Source organism: Pseudophryne corroboree, chromosome 11 (genome assembly GCF_028390025.1).
Source record: "Pseudophryne corroboree isolate aPseCor3 chromosome 11, aPseCor3.hap2, whole genome shotgun sequence".
In the NCBI taxonomy this organism is placed as follows: domain Eukaryota; kingdom Metazoa; phylum Chordata; class Amphibia; order Anura; family Myobatrachidae; genus Pseudophryne; species Pseudophryne corroboree.
The window spans coordinates 112,010,436-112,030,692 of NC_086454.1; the positions used below are offsets into that span (position 1 = coordinate 112,010,436).

Genomic DNA, 20,257 nt, shown 5'->3' on the forward strand with positions numbered 1-20,257 from the left:
GGCGTATCTGCATCTTCCAATAAGGCATCCATTACACACCTCTTTTTTTGCCAAACTGCTCATCTGCTCCCGTTTCATCATGGAGGTTTATCCATTCACAAAGCATTTGTGCCTGCCATTGCTGTATATGGAAGTGCTTCTCATTCCATGTATATGCTATCAAATACGTGAATTTACAACTGACAAAAATTGCAATTATTAGTGAAATGGGTACAAAGGAACACTCCAACATATCTCCTATAATGGAGACATTGCTCTTCCACCGGGCATTTTAGGTAACGCGTGCCTAGTGAGCAGGGCAGAACATTGCATACTGTTTTCTCATTCGGGTTGAAATATATTTGCAGAAGACAAGACATGAAATGTACCCTTTGTAACTATATTAATTGTTAGACAACCCGTATGAAATTAATGTGAATAAAAGTGATAATTATTATCGAAGAACCTTGGCAAAAATCCTCTTTTATATCTATTATATTTCAGATTGCACATCTCCCATGTTTTTCTTTAACTGTTCATTGGCACCTGATGGCTCCACTGGAGTTGAATGCTTAAAGAGCTGTCAAAGCTCAAATATAGATTGTGTAAGTATATATCAGGATATTAAATTTACCTTGGTATGTGCTGGATTTTTTTTTTTATGTAGACACTGTACCAATCTCTGTAAAATTAGTTTTCTGTAATATATGTTTATATACAAATGTTGTTCATGTTTCTGTTTTTTGTCAGAAAATATTACAAGTAACATACTTAGAGGTCTATGTAATAAGCCCTGGAGAGAGATAAAGTGGACGGAGATAAAGTACCAGCCAACCAGCTCCTAACTGCCATGTTACAGGCTCGGTTTGTAAAATGACATTTAGTAGCTGGGTGGTTGGTACTTTATCTCCATCCCCTCTATCACTCTCCAAGGCTTAGTACAGGTTGAGTATCCCATATCCAAATATTCCGAAATACGGAATATTCCGAAATACGGACTTTTTTGACTGAGAGTGAGATAGTGAAACCTTTGTTTTTGATGGCTCAATGTACACAAACTTTGTTTAATACACAAAGTTATTAAAAATATTGTATTAAATGACCTTCAGGCTGTGTGTATAAGGTGTATATGAAACATAAATGAATTGTGTGAATGTACACACTTTGTTTAATGCACAAAGTTACAAAAAATATTGGCTAAAATGACCTTCAGGCTGTGTGTATAAGGTGTATATGTAACATAAATGCATTCTGTGCTTAGATTTAGGTCCCATCACCATGATATCTCATTATGGTATGCAATTATTCCAAAATACGGAAAAATACGATATCCAAAATACCTCTGGTCCCAAGCATTTTGGATATGGGATACTCAACCTGTACATAGATCCCTCAAATAGGAAACAGCTTATATTTGTAACAAATGCTAAATAAGGTATACAGCATATATACATTATGTGTTATAGAGGGGGTTATTTTTTTATTATGACTATACTACAGTATATTGGTTATATTCTCTCTTTTTTTTTACAGTAAAATTTGTTTTCTCTCTATAAATAAATGCTTTCTCCCACTCTCTGGCAATGGTAACACCAGTACCTGCTCCTAAATATGTTTCTTATTTGAATAGAAAGGATTCATAGTTACTATTTTTAAAACTGGCCACAGGTTTTGTACTGCAGTGACTATTGCAGCTAATTTAGTTGTAGACACCAAATGTAAATTGGAAAAAAGGCACACAGTTTTACGGACCTATGTCCAGCTCTAAAACATGACCTGTTGTGTCAGATATATGTAATGTAATGAAATGTTATGTACCCAAGAGAGTACAGTCTTTCGACAGTTATTAATGCATGTGATGGTTACATTTTCAATATAAAATCTGACTAAGGCCCTCATTCCGAGTTGTTCGCTCGCTAGCTGCTTTTAGCAGCAGTGCAAACGCTAGGCCGCCGCCCTCTGGGAGTGTATCTTATCTTAGCAGAAGTGCGAATGAAAGGATCGCAGCGCTGCTACAAAAAAAGATTGTGCAGTTTCTGAGGAGCTCGAGATTACTCCTAGCTAGCGATCACTTCAGTCTATTTAGTTCCTGTTTTGACGTCCCAAACATGCCCTGCGTTCGGCCAGCCACTCCCCCGTTTTCCCAGGCATGCCTGCGTTTGTATCTGATACACCTGCGTTTTTCAGCACACTCCCGGAAAATGGGCAGTTACCTCCCAGAAACACCCACTTCCTGTCAATCACTCACCGATCAGCAGTGCGACTGAAAAGCGTTGCTAGACCTTGTGTGAAACTGCATCGGCTTTTGTGAAAGTACGTCGCGCGTGTGCACTGCGCGCCATACGCATGCGCAGAAGTGCTGATTTTTAGCCTGATCGCTGGACTGCGAACAACGGCAGCTAGCGATCAACTCGGAATGACCCCCTAAATACAAACACAAATACAAAATACAAATTAAATACAAATATATGTTGTTCTGGGTTGGTATCGATATCCCGGCACACAGGATGTTGATGGTCAGAATGCTGACAGCGGTATCCAGACTTTGAAAATCAATAGACAGATTTTGGTTTGTATGTTAACCCTAAACATAATCATTCCCTTTATCCACCCCTCCTGCATCCTAACCCTAATCATCCTCTCCTGCAGCCTAACCCTAACACACCCCTCCTGCATCCTAACCCTAATCCTCCCCTCCCGCAGCCTAACCCTAACTAACCCCTCTCTCATCCTAACCCTAATCATCCCCTCCCGCAGCCTAACCCTAACACACTCCTCCCTCATCCTAACCCTAATCATTCCCTCCCGCAGCCTAACCCTAACTCACCCCTCCTGCATCCAACCCTAATCATCCCCTCCTGCAGCCTAACCCTAACACACCCCTCCTGCATCCTAACCCTAATCATCCCCTCCTGCAGCCTAACCCTAACACACCCCTCCTGCATCCTAACCCTAATCATCCCCTCCCGCAGCCTAACCCTAACACACCCCTCCCTCATCCTAACCCTAATCATTCCCTCCCGAAGCCTAACCCTAACACACCCCTCCCGCATTCTAACCCTAATCATCCCCTCCCGCAGCCCAACCCTAACACACCCCTCCCATTCTAACCCTAATCATCCCCTCCCGCAGCCTAACCCTAACACACCCCTCCCGCATCCTAACCCTAAACATCCCCTCCTGCAGCCTAACCCTAACACATCCCTCCCGCATCCTAACCCTAATCATCCCCTCCCGCAGCCCAACCCTAATACACTCCTCCCACATCCTAACCCTTATCATCCCCTCCTGCAGCCTAACCCTAACACACCCCTCCCGCATCCTAACCCTAATCATCCCCTCCCGCAGCCCAACCCTAACACACCCCTCCCGCATCCTAACCCTAATCATCCCCTCCCGCAGCCTGACCCTAACACACCCCTCCTGCATCCTAACCCTAATCATCCCCTCCCGCAGCCCAACCCTAACACACCCCTCCCGCATCCTAACCCTAATCATCCCCTCCCGCAGCCTAATCCTAACACACCCCTCCCTCATCCTAACCCTAATCATTCCCTCCCGCAGCCTAACCCTAACTCACCCCTCCTGCATCCAACCCTAATCATCCCCTCCCGCAGCCCAACCCTAACACACCCCTCTCTCATCCTAACCCTAATCATCCCCTCCCGCAGCCTAACCCTAACACACTCCTCCCTCATCCTAACCCTAATCATTCCCTCCCGCAGCCTAACCCTAACTCACCCCTCCTGCATCCAACCCTAATCATCCCCTCCTGCAGCCTAACCCTAACACACCCCTCCTGCATCCTAACCCTAATCATCCCCACCTGCAGCCTAACCCTAACACACCCCTCCTGCATCCTAACCCTAATCATCCCCTCCCGCAGCCTAACCCTAACACACCCCTCCCTCATCCTAACCCTAATCATTCCCTCCCGAAGCCTAACCCTAACACACCCCTCCCGCATTCTAACCCTAATCATCCCCTCCCGCAGCCCAACCCTAACACACCCCTCCCATTCTAACCCTAATCATCCCCTCCCGCAGCCTAACCCTAACACACCCCTCCCGCATCCTAACCCTAAACATCCCCTCCTGCAGCCTAACCCTAACACATCCCTCCCGCATCCTAACCCTAATCATCCCCTCCCGCAGCCCAACCCTAATACACTCCTCCCACATCCTAACCCTTATCATCCCCTCCTGCAGCCTAACCCTAACACACCCCTCCCGCATCCTAACCCTAATCATCCCCTCCCGCAGCCCAACCCTAACACACCCCTCCCGCATCCTAACCCTAATCATCCCCTCCCGCAGCCTGACCCTAACACACCCCTCCTGCATCCTAACCCTAATCATCCCCTCCCGCAGCCCAACCCTAACACACCCCTCCCGCATCCTAACCCTAATCATCCCCTCCCGCAGCCTAATCCTAACACACCCCTCCCGCATCCTAACCCTAATCATCCCCTACCGCAGCCTAACCCTAACACACTCCTCCCGCATCCTAACCCTAATCATCCCCTCCCGCAGCCTAACCCTTACACACCCCTCCCGCATCCTAACCCTAATCATCCCCTCCCGCAGCCTAACCCTAACACACCCCTCCCGCATCCTAACCCTAATCATCCCCTACCGCAGCCTAACCCTAACACACCCCTCCCGCATCCTAACCCTAATCATCCCCTCCTGCAGCCTAACCCTAACACACCCCTCCCGCATCCTAACCCTAATCATCCCCTCCTGCAGCCCAACCCTAACACACCCCTCCCGCATCCTAACCCTAATCATCCCTCCCGCAGCCTAACCCTAACACACCCCTCCCGCATCCTAACCCTAATCATCCCCTCCTGCAGCCCAACCCTAACACACCCCTCCCGCATCCTAACCCTAATCATACCCTCCCGCAGCCTAACCCTAACACGACCCTCCCGCAGCCAAACTCTAATCATCCCCTCCCGCAGCCTAACCCTAACACACCCCTCCCACATCCTAACCCTAATCATCCCCTCCCGCAGCCTAACCCTAACACACCCCTCCCACATCCTAACCCTAATCATCCCCTCCCGCAGCCTAACCCTAACACACTCCTCCCGCATCCTAACCCTAAACATTCCCTCCCGCAGCCCAACCCTAACACACCCCTCCCGCATCCTAACCCTAATCATCCCCTCCCGTAGCCTAACCCTAACACACCCCTCCCACATCCTAACCCTAATCATCCCCTCCCGCAGCCTAACCCTAACACACCCCTCCCACATCCTAACCCTAATCATCCGCTTCCGCAGCCTAACCCTAACACACCCCTCCCGCATCCTAACCCTAATGATCCCCTCCCGCAGCCTAACCCTAACACACTCCTCCCGCATCCTAACCCTAATGATCCCCTCCCGCAGCCTAACCCTAACACACTCCTCCCACATCCTAACCCTAATCATCCCCTCCCGCAGCCTAACCCTAACACACCCCTCCCACATCCTAACCCTAATCATCCCCTCCTGCAGCCTAACCCTAACACACCCCTCCCACATCCTAACCCTAATCATCCCCTACCGCAGCCTAACCCTAACACACTCCTCCTGCATCCTAACCCTAATCATCCCCTCCTGCAGCCTAACCCTAACACACCCCTCCCGCATCCTAACCCTAATCATCCCCTCCCGCAGCCCAACCCTAACACACTCCTCCTGCATCCTAACCCTAATCATCCCCTCCCTCAGCCTAACCCTTACACACCCCTCCCGCATCCTAACCCTAATCATCCCCTCCCGCAGCCCAACCCTAACACACCCCTCCCGCATCCTAACCCTAATCATCCCCTCCCGCAGCCTGACCCTAACACACCCCTCCTGCATCCTAACCCTAATCATCCCCTCCCGCAGCCCAACCCTAACACACCCCTCCCGCATCCTAACCCTAATCATCCCCTCCCGCAGCCTAATCCTAACACACCCCTCCCGCATCCTAACCCTAATCATCCCCCACCGCAGCCTAACCCTAACACACTCCTCCCGCATCCTAACCCTAATCATCCCCTCCCGCAGCCTAACCCTTACACACCCCTCGCGTATCCTAACCCTAATCATCCCCTCCCGCAGCCTAACCCTAACACACCCCTCCCGCATCCTAACCCTAATCATCCCCTACCGCAGCCTAACCCTAACACACCCCTCCCGCATCCTAACCCTAATCATCCCCTCCTGCAGCCTAACCCTAACACACCCCTCCCGCATCCTAACCCTAATCATCCCCTCCTGCAGCCCAACCCTAACACACCCCTCCCGCATCCTAACCCTAATCATCCCTCCCGCAGCCTAACCCTAACACACCCCTCCCGCATCCTAACCCTAATCATCCCCTCCTGCAGCCCAACCCTAACACACCCCTCCCGCATCCTAACCCTAATCATACCCTCCCGCAGCCTAACCCTAACACGCCCCTCCCGCATCCTAACTCTAATCTTCCCCTCCCGCAGCCTAACCCTAACACACCCCTCCCACATCCTAACCCTAATCATCCCCTCCCGCAGCCTAACCCTAACACACCCCTCCCACATCCTAACCCTAATCATCCCCTCCCGCAGCCTAACCCTAACACACTCCTCCCGCATCCTAACCCTAAACATTCCCTCCCGCAGCCCAACCCTAACACACCCCTCCCGCATCCTAACCCTAATCATCCCCTCCCGCAGCCTAACCCTAACACATCCCTCCCGCATCCTAACCCTAATCATCCCCTCCCGCAGCCTAACCCTAACACACTCCTCCCGCATCCTAACCCTAAACATTCCCTCCCGCAGCCCAACCCTAACACACCCCTCCCGCATCCTAACCCTAATCATCCCCTCCCGCAGCCTAACCCTAACACACCCCTCCCACAACCTAACCCTAATTATCCCCTCCCGCAGCCTAACCCTAACACACCCCTCCCACATCCTAACCCTAATCATCCGCTTCCGCAGCCTAACCCTAACACACCCCTCCCGCATCCTAACCCTAATGATCCCCTCCCGCAGCCTAACCCTAACACACTCCTCCCGCATCCTAACCCTAATGATCCCCTCCCGCAGCCTAACCCTAACACACTCCTCCCACATCCTAACCCTAATCATCCCCTCCCGCAGCCTAACCCTAACACACCCCTCCCACATCCTAACCCTAATCATCCCCTCCTGCAGCCTAACCCTAACACACCCCTCCCACATCCTAACCCTAATCATCCCCTACCGCAGCCTAACCCTAACACACTCCTCCTGCATCCTAACCCTAATCATCCCCTCCTGCAGCCTAACCCTAACACACCCCTCCCGCATCCTAACCCTAATCATCCCCTCCCGCAGCCTAACCCTAACACACTCCTCCCGCATCCTAACCCTAATCATCCCCTACCGCAGCCTAACCCTAACACACCCCTCCCGCATCCTAACCCTAATGATCCCCTCCCGCAGCCTAACCCTAACACACCCCTCCCACATCCTAACCCTAAAAATCCCCTACCGCAGCCTAACCGTAATACACTCCTCCCGCATCCTATCCCTAATCATCCCCTCTCGCAGCCTAACCCTAACACACCCCTCCTGCATCCTAACCCTAATCATCCCCTCCCGCAACCCAACCCTAACACACCCCTCCCGCATCCTAACCCTAATCATCCCCTCCCGCAACCCAACCCTAACACACCCCTCCCGCATCCTGTCCCTAATCATCCCCTCCTGCAGCCCAACCCTAACACACCCCTCCCGCATCCTAACCCTAATCATCCCCTCCTGCAGCCCAACCCTAACACACCCCTCCCGCATCCTAACCCTAATCATCCCCTCCCGCAGCCTAACCCTAACACACCCCTCCCGCATCCTTACCCTAATCATTCCCTCCCGCAGCCCAACCCTAACCCACCTTCTAGTGCCTAACCCTAACTCCAGTTCTTGTACTAGGGATCTGTCAGGATTCTGATCATCGGCATGCCACTGTCAAAATTCTGACCGTAGGGATCCTGAGTGCCTGGGATATTAGCTAAATCCCGTTGTTCTCCCTCCTTTAAAAATCCAATGGGAATCTTAAGGTGTGTATATATAGTAAAAATGGCATGGAAAGTTAGTGCAAATCGCAAGGTGTTAGCCACTTTGCGATCCTGATGTGCACTCCCGCGGGGTCGGTATCGCAAGGCTAGATATACTGTGCAGGCAAGTCAATCTTGACTATCTAGTGTACTATCTAGTACAAAGTATAGTCAAGACTGGCACTTAGTCAAAATCGTACATAGACAAAATCGAAAGTACAGATAGTCAAAATCTGTGCTATCTGAGCTCTGGGCGAGTTCAAGGGAAATCGCATAGTCAAAATCAGGCATAGCAAGGATCTCACCGTGTGTACACACCTTAACAGTAGTTCATGCAATAGTCCAAATGGAAATGGCAAAATAAGTAATGTGAAGAGATGGTGTGACTACATATAATATAGCTGCTATGCTAATAATTTAATTGCTGGAGAGATCAATATGTAATTAGCCAAACAGAAGCAGCTAGGTGGTACTGCTCAGACAAAATACACCAAGATTGCTGTTACTGAGCGCTGCGAATCCTCTGCTGGCTACAAGTGTGGTGAGTAGCCCATAGGTTACAATGGGCTAGCTGGGGACCAATATAGGGAATGCTTCGCATTCTGGATATTTGTAAATTTGGCAGCATCGCATCTCTCATAGAAACCTATGTGGGATGCGGCTTCCAGCAGCAATAGAAATATCACAGCAGGTATAGGAGATTCCTGCTGCGATTCTTCCTACATACATTCAGGAGATACCTTATATTTACGCCTAACTCACGAAAACTGGTATATGGGGGATTTGGCCACAAATATACTTTGAGAAATGGGACACATAGGATGACACATTTTTACATAGGATGTAAAAATAAAAAATTCTAAATTGGAAACAAAATAAAACAAACTTTGTAATTAGAGGAGAGGACACACTAAAAAAATGTAAGTCATAAGAGTAATGTCTTGTATGAAAAGCTCCGTAAAACAGGTTTCTTATGAAGTGCCGAGATGTGGCTAAAGTTCCTTGGGGATCTATTCATGTAGCCGAGAAAAGCCCTGTTTCGCGTTAAACAGGGATTTTCTCTGCTAGTGGAGAAGCTCCTGACTTCTCCAGCGATATCCCCACTCCGTGCCTAAATCGGATCACCATACTTTAGTATGGTGAGTGCAATTCATGAAGGAACGGAATGCTGTGCTTTCCACTTCTCCATGGAGTTCAGGTTCACCATCTCAGGATGGTGCAACCTTAACAGCTTCCCTGCTCTTTGCCTGGTACCCAGCTTCACCCCCAGATCTCCCAGCAGCCACTGCAGCCGACCCTAACTTCAGCTGACTGCACATGTGCAGAGGGACCCACTGGCTGACTCCAACACCGTAGAGGGAGACCGCAGGAGTAGATGGCACCGCTGGAGCCCAGGATACCGCATCGCCAGTATTGCTACTTATCAAAGCTATATATCGCATCAAACCGATGCGATGTATAGTGATAAGTATTCAGTTTTCATTATTTTACATGAATAGACCCTCTGGTAACGTTCAGACAATCATTTCATTATTTACTGTACTTGGTTTCCCTCCAGTATGGATTACCAAGATGTCATCTGGTCCGGTCTGGTCTGTGGCTTGGGAGTCCGATGTCAGTGTCGGAGAGGTGGCCTCCTCCATCATGCTCATTCGTAGAATGCTGTACCTGCTGACAGGTGCTCTAGTGTTCACGTTTCCTTCATGTATAATGATGCCTGGAGTCTCCGGTCAGGCTTCCACAGTCTGGCTTAGCACATGGCTGGGCGGCATGGATGATGCGGGATGCAAGTGATCTTCTTCCAGTATAGTATAGCTAGTATTTATGAGGTGCTGGTGCTGTACCATATTATATCTAATGCATTTCACTCTGCCAGGGCTTCATCAGAGATGAAGGGTACAGCTTGTGATACAGTTTAAATCTGCCAGTTAGAGGGAATGGTGCATTTTTATTGGTTGTCAGAAAAAGAGAGTATCAAGTTTCTCTGGGTTCTAGGACTGTCCTCTCCTGTTCAATTATATAGCTATTAGTCCTCTCCTCTATTAGCAGACCACCTCTTGGGCAGTAGATAAATCAAAGTGACAATCACATATAGTTACCTTCAAGTTTTACAGTACAGGCATAGATAATACAATTATGTTAAACATATTGTACCAGGAATATGTTTTTTAAAACATGAATTTGTTTAAATGCAACAGATCAGCATCCCATACACTTGGCTGGATGAGGCTGATCCATACATAATATGTATTTCTGCAGCGGGGTACACTGGGATTCCACAGGGAATACATCAGGGTGTACAGTCGGATCAAGATCCAACTCTACACCCTGATGTATTCCCTGTGGAATCCAGTGTACCTCGCAGAAAGAGATTTAACTATGGTAAGTCAACCATAAATCTATGGTAAGTCAACCATAAATCTCCCTTATATACAATATATATATATATATATAGCTACACACATATATATATATACACACACACACACACACACACACACATACAGTATATGTACATAATACTAAAAACCAGCATCAGTGCAAAGTATCCATAGCAAAACTTTTGTATAGAAAATATGGTATATAAATAGGATCGGTATGATATCCCGGCTGATGGGATGCCAGCAGTCTGGATCCCGACAGCTGCAATACTGGCAGCGAGTGCAGTGAGTCCCCTGTGTTCAACCCACTTCACATTCAATTTGCTGACTGTATGCCATATGTTTTGGAGGCCACAAGTGCAACAAATGTACTGCTGCTTTGGTGTCTCATGTAATACTGGCTTGTACTTTGAAGGGCTTATTGATGGCTGAACTGAAGGTAGTGATAGAACTATGTTCCTGCAGCTTGTGACCCTACATGCCAATGAGTGAGCCCTGGTTTAATGATCATGGCATTCTGATTGGGGTTTAGAGTACTTGGTACAAGTCTGTTCTTTAAGATAGCTGCTCGCTTGTCCGGTAGTATCTTTTTGAGCTTGTCATCCTACAAGAAGATACTGTATTTCTTAAGGACATTTATAGGCTGGTTGCATGGGCTGGTTGCAGAATTGTTTGATAAACAGGACTACTTGCTTATTAGCTTTCTCTTCTTCTGCCCTTTTATTTTCTTCTAATAAAGAATCTCTGTCCAGTTCCTCTACTTCCTTATAAGCCTATTCCATTGATATTGGATCATAGTTCCTGTATAGAAGACATTTCTTAAAATCTGTTGCCTGAGATCTAAATACACAGGCGTTCAAACAGTTCCTAAGTAGTCTTGTAAACTGGGCCTTGGGTATGTTGGACAGCCATCTGTGGTGGTGGTGGTGGTGGTTGCCTTGACACATAAATATAATTACTGCAGTCCACTGTTTATGTGGAGTTTTGTTTTGATCATTTCTTCTTTAATGTTGAGCACCAGATGGAGGAATTATATTCTTGTTTTGTTTACATTAGTGGTAAATTGATTGGGGCCATTATTATTTATGTACAGTACAAAACTTTCCAAATTATCTTCTTCTCCTGAGCAGATACAAATGGTGTCATCAATGTATCTGGCCCAAATGAGAATATAGTGTCAGTATTTCTTGTTCTCCCAAATATGATTATTCTCCCATGCAACAACAAATAAGTTTGCATACCCCGGAGCAATATGTTTTTTACCCATTGTAGTACCTCATATAGCAGGCATGTTCAAACTGCGGCCCTCCAGTTGTTGTGAAACTACATATCCCTGCATGCCCTGACACAGTTTTGCTATCAGAGAATGCTAAAGCTGTGTCAGAGCATGCTGGGATATGTAGTTTCTCAACAGCTGGAGGGCCGCAGTTTGGACATGCCTGTCATATAGTATGTACTATCAAATTCAAAATAGCTGTATAGTGGTATAGTTGTATAGTTATACTAGTGGTGTAGCATATACATGATGGCCTCCATGTATGCCATGAAGTTATTCTGAGCCGTTATAAAGTAGTCTTAATTCCTATTGTAGAATCTTACCTACCTCTGCACAGCCAATATCGTGGTCTGTCACAGGATAAAGGGAGGCAATATCACAGGTAATAAGGTTGTACTCCTTCCACAAGCATCTTCACACATGAACTCTTCTTTAATATAGCTCTTCTGTTTTTATACCACTGGCTGGAGAAAATAATCAATGTATTCTGAAATATTGGATGGAATGCATTAAATGTCCACTACTATGGGCCTACCTGGTGGGTTGTTTGATTTTTATGAATGTTGGACAACTAATAGAATAAATGCGTGACTGGTTTGGTGTTATACAGATGCTGGTGCTCATTTCTGTTCTGGATGCCCTCCTCTAATGCTCCATCCATTAAGACCTTCAATTCCTTGTTGAATTTGTCAATTGCATCTTTCCTTAAAATCTCATAAGTGGTTTTGTCCAAAACTAGCCTTAAGGCTTCTTCAAATGAAGTATCTTTGTCCAGAATGACTAACCCACCTCCCTTGTCAACAGGTTTGATGATAATGGAAATGTTAGTTTTGTAATTCCTTCACACCCTTAGATTCCACTGCTGATAGTTCCTGGGTTTAACTTATTTTCTTTAATTTTTTCCAGGTCCTTCTCTACCAGCTTCTGAGAGGTTTCTAAAAAGGGGCCTTTCACATAGGTCCGATAAAAGTTTGAATTGCGCTTTAAACTTGTGTGTTCATATATTGAAAGCTCCTTAAGTTCTTTAGATTCCTTATATTCAGTATAAAGAAGTTCTTCAAGGTCAATTTTCTCACATATTTGTGTAGATCTATGTATGTGTTGAGCTTGTTTAGTCATTTCTTTTATTCAGAAGTTTATTTTTGCATTTGAGAGGAAATGCTTACTAAGGTTGAAGATGCCTTCCACCTCTACAGTCTCCTTGTTTTGGCACTTGCTCCTTTTTTCTTTCTGCCTCTTCTTCTTCCTCCTCTCTTTCTGTTCCTTGTAATCTTTTTATATCAATGGGTGTGCTACCCTGGGATTTTTCTCGCTATACTATACTGGAAGACATTGCCTGCGTCCCGCATCATCTGTGCCACTCAGCCGCATGCTAACCCTTGTGGAAGCTGGACCAGAGACTCTGGGCATCGTAATACATGAAGGGGATGTTAGCACTAAAGCACCTGTGAGCAGGGACTGCATTCCATGGAACAGCATGATGGAGGAGGCCACCTCTCCGACACTGCACATCGGGCCCCAAAGCCACAGACCACACCAGATGACATCTGGGTAATCCATACTGGAGGGGTACCCAGTACATTACTTAAGGAAAAGGCTTGTCCGAACGACAACAGAAACTTTAGCTACATCTCGGCAGTTCCTAAGAAACCTTACCAGTTAAGCCATCTAGTGGGATGCCGCTAGCTTTATTACTGCATATTTATCTGTATCTGTTTTACAGAGTTTTATTTATACAAGACATTACTCTTATGACTTGCAGGTTTTTCAGTGTGTCCTCCCCTCTAATTAAAGATTTTATTAAATTATTGTTTCAAATTTCACATTTCTATTTTTGACATCCTATATCTGTTACATTTGTGTATCTTTGTGTTTATGATCCTACAACCATCTGAACACACCAATCATTATTTATTAATCCTGTAGCAATTAGCCTTTATTAGCCACACTCTTTAGAGACGTTACAATTTAGTAATATCTCTTGTGCAGTGAATCACCCTGCATGGACATTTCAAGTGGTAAATTGTTGAACTAATACATTGTAACTAGAGATGAGCGGGTTCGGTTTTACTCGGTTTTACTCGGTTCTCAAAACGGCATCTAATTGGCTCACGGATGTCACATGTTTTGGATAGCCAATAAGATTCGGTTTTGAGAACCGAGTAAAACCGAGTAAAACCGAATCCGCTCATCTCTAATTGTAACATATAACTTTCTATTTTGACAATTATTCATAACAACTTTCAAGGGAAACATTCTAAAGAGCTTGATCTATTAACTAATCAGCTATATTTACATTAGATATGTGCGCTGACCCCTGTGTTTTGGTTTTGGTGTTGGATCTGTATCTCCCTCGTGTTTTGATTTTGGATCTGTATTTTTGTCAAAAAATCATAAAAACAGCTAAAAACACAGCATTTGGGCCTGTGTTTGTTCCTATAATAAGATTGACCCCAATAACATTTATTTCCAGTAATTTCCAGTCAATTTCGAACAACTCACAGCTCTCAATATTGTTTTCATCCATTTTAGGCCAAAGGTGGCAGCTAGTAGGCTGGTTACTGACACAGCAGTGGCGCAAACATGCAGAAGTTTATAGTACATCTATGAAACATTGCCACACAGCAGTGCAGAAACGAAAAGTGGTGCAAATTGAAGTTTCCTTGGGCCTTACCCCACACCCTTATGTTGGGAATTAAAAAGGATATGCACAATTTAACAAACCAAGCATTTTAGTGACAGGGACTGACACTTTTGTGGCTGAAATGCTTGCTTTGTTTGGGCCACGACAAAACAATTTTTTGGAAGGACTACATATGATCACTAATGAGGATGTTGATGATGAGGGTGTTAATTACATTAAAATTTTGTACAATAAATTTCATGAACTCACCACACATGACATAACATGGAGGAATTGCCTAGATGGCTAACGTCCCTACCTCTACTAACTTTGGCCTCACAAAGGGAGCAGATGCCTTCACAAACATTGTCAGGATTTGGGTAAAAATAATCCCACACCCAAGAGGTGGCTTTTTTGGTTTTATGCCCAGGAATCACAATGGCTTTCTTTTTATCACAGGCAAAAACTTTAGTCACTGGTAGGTGACTTACACAAATGACATCAACATCCTCAGTGTCAGATAGTAGAACACATATCCTCCTCATCCAGTTCCACTTCCACACACGAATCCTCAATTTCTATTATACCCTCATCATCACTATCTTTACTTGTACTGCTCCCCACAAGTGCACTTGGCGCAGAAATGGTGGAAGGAGGTAAAAGTGGCCTCTCCATGATGACAGTATGAGAAATGTCAGACTCACACATAGCTGACATGGACACCCCTAAACGTTCCTCAGTACTATGTGATGGTTCTGAACACACAGTTTATTCTACTGCCTTAGTGGTTTTATTTTTTTTGGCACCTCTTATAGACTTTAGGTGAAAAGTTCTTGCATCATCATGAGATGCAGAAGAAGATGACAGTTACAGAACCACCACCTAAAGGCTAGGACCTGAGTCTTTTCTTGCCACTTTCATGTTTCTCAGCAGCTAACTTTCCTTTTGGTGTTTTTTATTTACCACTGTAAAATTAAATTGCTTCTTTGATTTTACATGCCCTGACTTAAACCCCCTATGCCCTTGGGTATCGGCCCTAGTAGATGACATTGACGGACTTGTATTGTCATGACTGGTGGGAGCAACTGCACACTACAGTAGTATGTGCTTCCTTCTCTCCTCTCAATTGTTTATCTTCTATATCTATCAACAAACACATAAAAATGTACCACCTACAGTATTACACAATACGTGTATGATTCAGAAATAATAATCTAACGTTGCGGTGAACTTTCACCCAAAGTGTCACACAATATGTGTATGAGTCAGAAATAATGCTGTGGTTCACTTTCACCTACATTGTCATACAATACATGTATAAGTCAAAAATAATAATCAAACACTGTGGTTTACTTTCACCAACAGTGTCACATAATACGTGTATGAGTCAGAAATAGTGATCGAACACTACAGTTTAATTTCACCAACAGTGTCACACAATATGTGTATGAGTACGAAATAAAATATATTACTGTGGTACCAATTTCACCCACAGTGTCACAGAATCTGTATGAGTCAGAAATAGTAGTCAAACACTGTGGTTTCATTTCACCAACAGTGTCGCACAATACGTGTATGAGTACGAAATAAAATATGTTATTGTGATACCACCTTCACCCACAGTGTAACACAATATGTGTATGAGTCAGAAATAGTAGTTGAACACTGCGGTTTAATTTCATCAACAGTGTCGCACAATATGTGTATGAGTACAAAATAAAATATATTACTGTGGTACCACCTTCACGCACAGTGTCACACAATACGTGTATGAGAGTATACACAGTCTGAGTGGCAGTGTCACAGAAAAATAAATAATTGTATAGGTCACTGGGGTTTAGCACCAAAAATTATATATATATCCGCGGCACAGGATGCAGGACGGCATTTAGACTGTCAGTGATTGACAGTCTGATGCCATTTGTGGTGGGGAGGCGACGGCCTCCATTTGTGAAAACAAAGGCGTGTTGCCACCATTTGGGGGGGGGGGGGGGAGGCCAGGATCTACGTCATTGGATGTAGATTTCCTGATCTCTTAGAAGGATCTGGATCGGTGGCTTGGGCAACTCCATGGGTGCTGGTAGCTATCCGATGGTGTCACAGTGATCAGATGCTGGGTCCTAGAATGCAGCTCAGATCACTACTGCAGCAGGAGGCGTCTTGCTTGTAATAGACGACTCCTGCTGCATGTACATATAGAGCTATCGCTGCTCCTTTCAAGAAAGCAGCAGCGATAACTTCAACCACATCTGAATTAGCTCCTTTATACAATTGTGTATAAATACAATATTACATTATTATTACTTGTGTATATTAGCATTTTAGAATTATTATTTTTTCCGTTACAAAGTTTCAAATAACTTGGATTGCAACCTTTCACCTCTAAAAAGTCATGGAATTCACATATGACTCTAATGGCTTACCATTCCCAGAGAGAAATGCATAAATGAGGGCATATTTATAATTTACATTTTTTTATTACTATTATTATTATTATTATTGTATTATTATTATTATTATTATTATTATTATTTTGCCCTAATTTATTTTTATCGATTCAATTGTATGAAAATCGATCAAAATCGATGTTATGTTTCCAAGGCTAAAACACACATTTACTAACATTTAAAAATTAATATAAAAAATAATCATCTGTTAGTAAATGTGTGCTTTAGCCCCTGAAACACAACATTAATTTGGATCGATGTCTATCAATTTGGCATCAATCAAAATGAAAATCGACCTTTAGTAAAATATACAGTGTAATGTCTTTTATGCAATAGTTGTATATTTTTGCAGTAGGAAAATGCTGTTGTAAAATATAACACTAAAAGCAGAATTGGTTATAAAAACCTTGATATAAATCAATTATTAAACTAACAGCATTGGGCTGGTGGCACTATAGAAGATGGGACACATAACATCGGACACCCATCATAGTGCCAACTGAACCTAGTACCCATGGGGCAGATGTATTAAGCATGGAGAAGTGATAATGCAGTGATAAGTGCAAGGTGATAACACACCAGCCAGTCAGATCCTAACGGTCAATTTACATATTGGAGCTGATTGGCTAGAGCATTATCATCTTTCACTTATCACTGCTGTATCACTGCTTTATCCGTTCTCCATGCTTAATACATCTGCCCCCATATTCTTTGGGTAATGTGTGTGGGGTAAATTAATATTGAATAAATAATATTGTTTGACCAATTTAAAATGTTGCCAGGGCATGCTGGCACTTGGAGAATCACAAATGCCAGCATGCTCTAGCATATAGATCCAACTGGAACCTGCTGTGCTCCTGTAAAATAAATACAGGTTGAGTATCCCTTATCCAAAATGCTTGGGACCAGAAGTATTTTGGATATCGGATTATTCCGTATTTTGGAATAATTGCATACCATAATGAGATATCATGGCGATGGGACCTAAGTCTAAGCACAGAATGCATTTATGTTTCATATACACCTTCTACACAGAGCCTGAAGGTAATTTTAGCCAATATTTTTAATAACTTTTTGCATTAAAAAGAAAGTGTGTGTGCATTCAGACAATTCATTTATGTTTCATATACACCTTATACACACAGCCTGAAGGTCTTATAATACAATTGTTTAATAACTTTGTGTATTAAACAAAGTTTGTGTACATTGAGCCATCAGAAAACAAAGATTTCACTATCTCAGTCTCTCTCAAAAAATTCTGTATTTCGGAATATTCTGTATTTTGGAATATTTGGATATGGGATACTCAACCTGTAGTAAAAATAAAATGACACACCATGACAAAAGTGATTTATTGAATAAACTTTCCCTGACACACCTCATTCATCACTTTATTACTCATATCCTTGGGAAAAGGGTGCTCTTCATTCCATGTACTGTAAGTATCTTAGATACTTAACAAAAAACAAAACACATGTTCATCTCAAAATACTTGTCCTATTGGCTACTGTGTCTCGTAAATATGGGTTTCAAGTGGTCATCCCATACAAATCAACGGGAGCGCTCTGATTGATCAGAGCATGGGAACAGATATTATGTTACATGAATGTATACCTTTATTAGCATTACATGTGTAGTAGAATCTGATTATTTGCATTTGTTGTCTTTAACAGTACAGTCGTGAGTGTGTCTCAGGTTGTATTTGCCCTGGTGATCTGCTCGCAGATGGCAAAGGAGGATGCGTCCCCAGAGACAAATGCACCTGTGTTTACAATGACAAAATATTTGATCACTTAAAGACAACTAAGATTGGCTGTGCAATGTGGTAAGTATTATTTTTTTACAGCCTAATCTACATGAAATAAAACAGAAATAACATTAGGCTTCAAGTACAGTATGTGTTTTTTGTATATCATAATATCCTTTGTGCTTCTGTTTTGTGCAGCAACTAACTTGATATATACCTGTATATACCTGTATAATTGTATTTCTGTCCACTATCATTTGGGGCCCACTTCAAGTTGAATTCCAGGAGAGCTGAGCTTGGCTACATCTGTAGGATAATAAACAATGTGCACATACTGTATGTAGGATAAACAAACAATAATATATAAATCAATGCCAGGAGGTTCATATACAAAAAGCCTAGCAACCAATCTCGGCCAACACTCACTGAGTCCATTGGAGCGGTTTACGTCTGCAGAGTTCCCATGCGCTGCTCCTTTACTATTGCTGTCAGGTCAACTTGTAGTGGGTAAACAGTTTTCCAAAGTGACCAGCAAAATGTGGCATCCTGGGCCCTCCACCATGTTAACCTTTAGCAGTCTTTTCTAATGATCTTGTGGGTTGACTCAGACTTTTGCCAAAATGGGCTTGATCCAGATGTGGTTGGAGCTGCTATCACTGCTGCATACATGGAAGCAGCAGCAATAACACTTATATGTCAATACAGCAGGAGACGTCACACCTCCTGCACGCATTAGTGACCTGAGCTGCATCCTAGGATGCAGTATGGGATCATCTGCAATACTATCTGACGGCTTGCAGCACCCATGGAGTTGCGTAAGCTGCCCATCCAGATCCTGGTAAGATCCATCAAATTATGTAGATCGTGACCTCTTCCCTCCTGCTAAATGGCGGCAACACACACCCCATGGGTTCGCGTAAGCCGGCCACAGAAGATACAACAAAGAGGCCAGGAAACCACCAATTATCAGTACTTTGTGGAATACGCCACACTAGCGTCAGGACCTCAATCAGGCCTCATATGGCCAACCACAAGTGTAGCGTCCTGCAAAGCTTTTAGCCAGTAGCCAGTGTAGCTCCTTGGAATGAATTAGTTGGCTGGGTGCTATGTTGACCCCAATTAATAGTAGCTCTTTTAGGTAACATGTTAGAGATTCTAGTAGTGCCTAAAATACCCATCTGGTGACATTCTAAAATAGTAAAATTTGACATTTCATATCCTATATGCAAAAGGCAATAGTCATATAATATTTACCAAACTGGAGAGAGGGATACTAAATGGGATTGTATATATATTTTTTTTCATCAGGGTTCATAGGTTCCACAGGGAACATCAGGGTTGAAGGTGGTGAATGAGAGTCAGGCACCAAACAGTTAAAGCTTTCAGCTTGTCCCAGAATGCTTGGCTCTTCTCCCCTATAACCCAGCCTCCATGCTCAGGCATTCAGTTTTAAGTTGGTGCCTGCAGTAAGCAGGTGCACCGTGTCAGGAGGCTGCTTAAGCAGCCCCAAAGCCTTTACTTTTTCATTTTTTTTGTTGTGATTTTTTTTCTTGGGCTTTCAGCACTGGAATTCAGTGTGAATTCAGCACTGCAGCTCCATCAGCCTCTCCGCTGGCGCCGAAACTCCCGCTTGGCCAGAGCCTCAGATGGGTATTTGCGGCAGGAGATGCACACGGCGACTAGCACGGCTGGCTATCGGAACCCTAGGACTGCGTGGCCTGTAACCAAGGGGGCAGGTTATAGGGTC

The 20,257-nt window shown here is 44.3% G+C and overlaps 1 protein-coding gene across 1 annotated transcript in view; it reads left to right on the top strand.

Moving 5' to 3' along the window:
- LOC134969044 (mucin-2-like) overlaps positions 1 to 20,257 on the top strand; it is a 695,488-nt gene that overhangs the window by 180,985 nt on the left and 494,246 nt on the right. The window contains exons 18-19 of the mRNA XM_063944753.1: positions 484 to 584; positions 18,437 to 18,588. Coding sequence (XP_063800823.1) covers positions 484 to 584; positions 18,437 to 18,588 — 253 coding nt within the window. The remainder of the gene's footprint in view (positions 1 to 483; positions 585 to 18,436; positions 18,589 to 20,257) is intronic.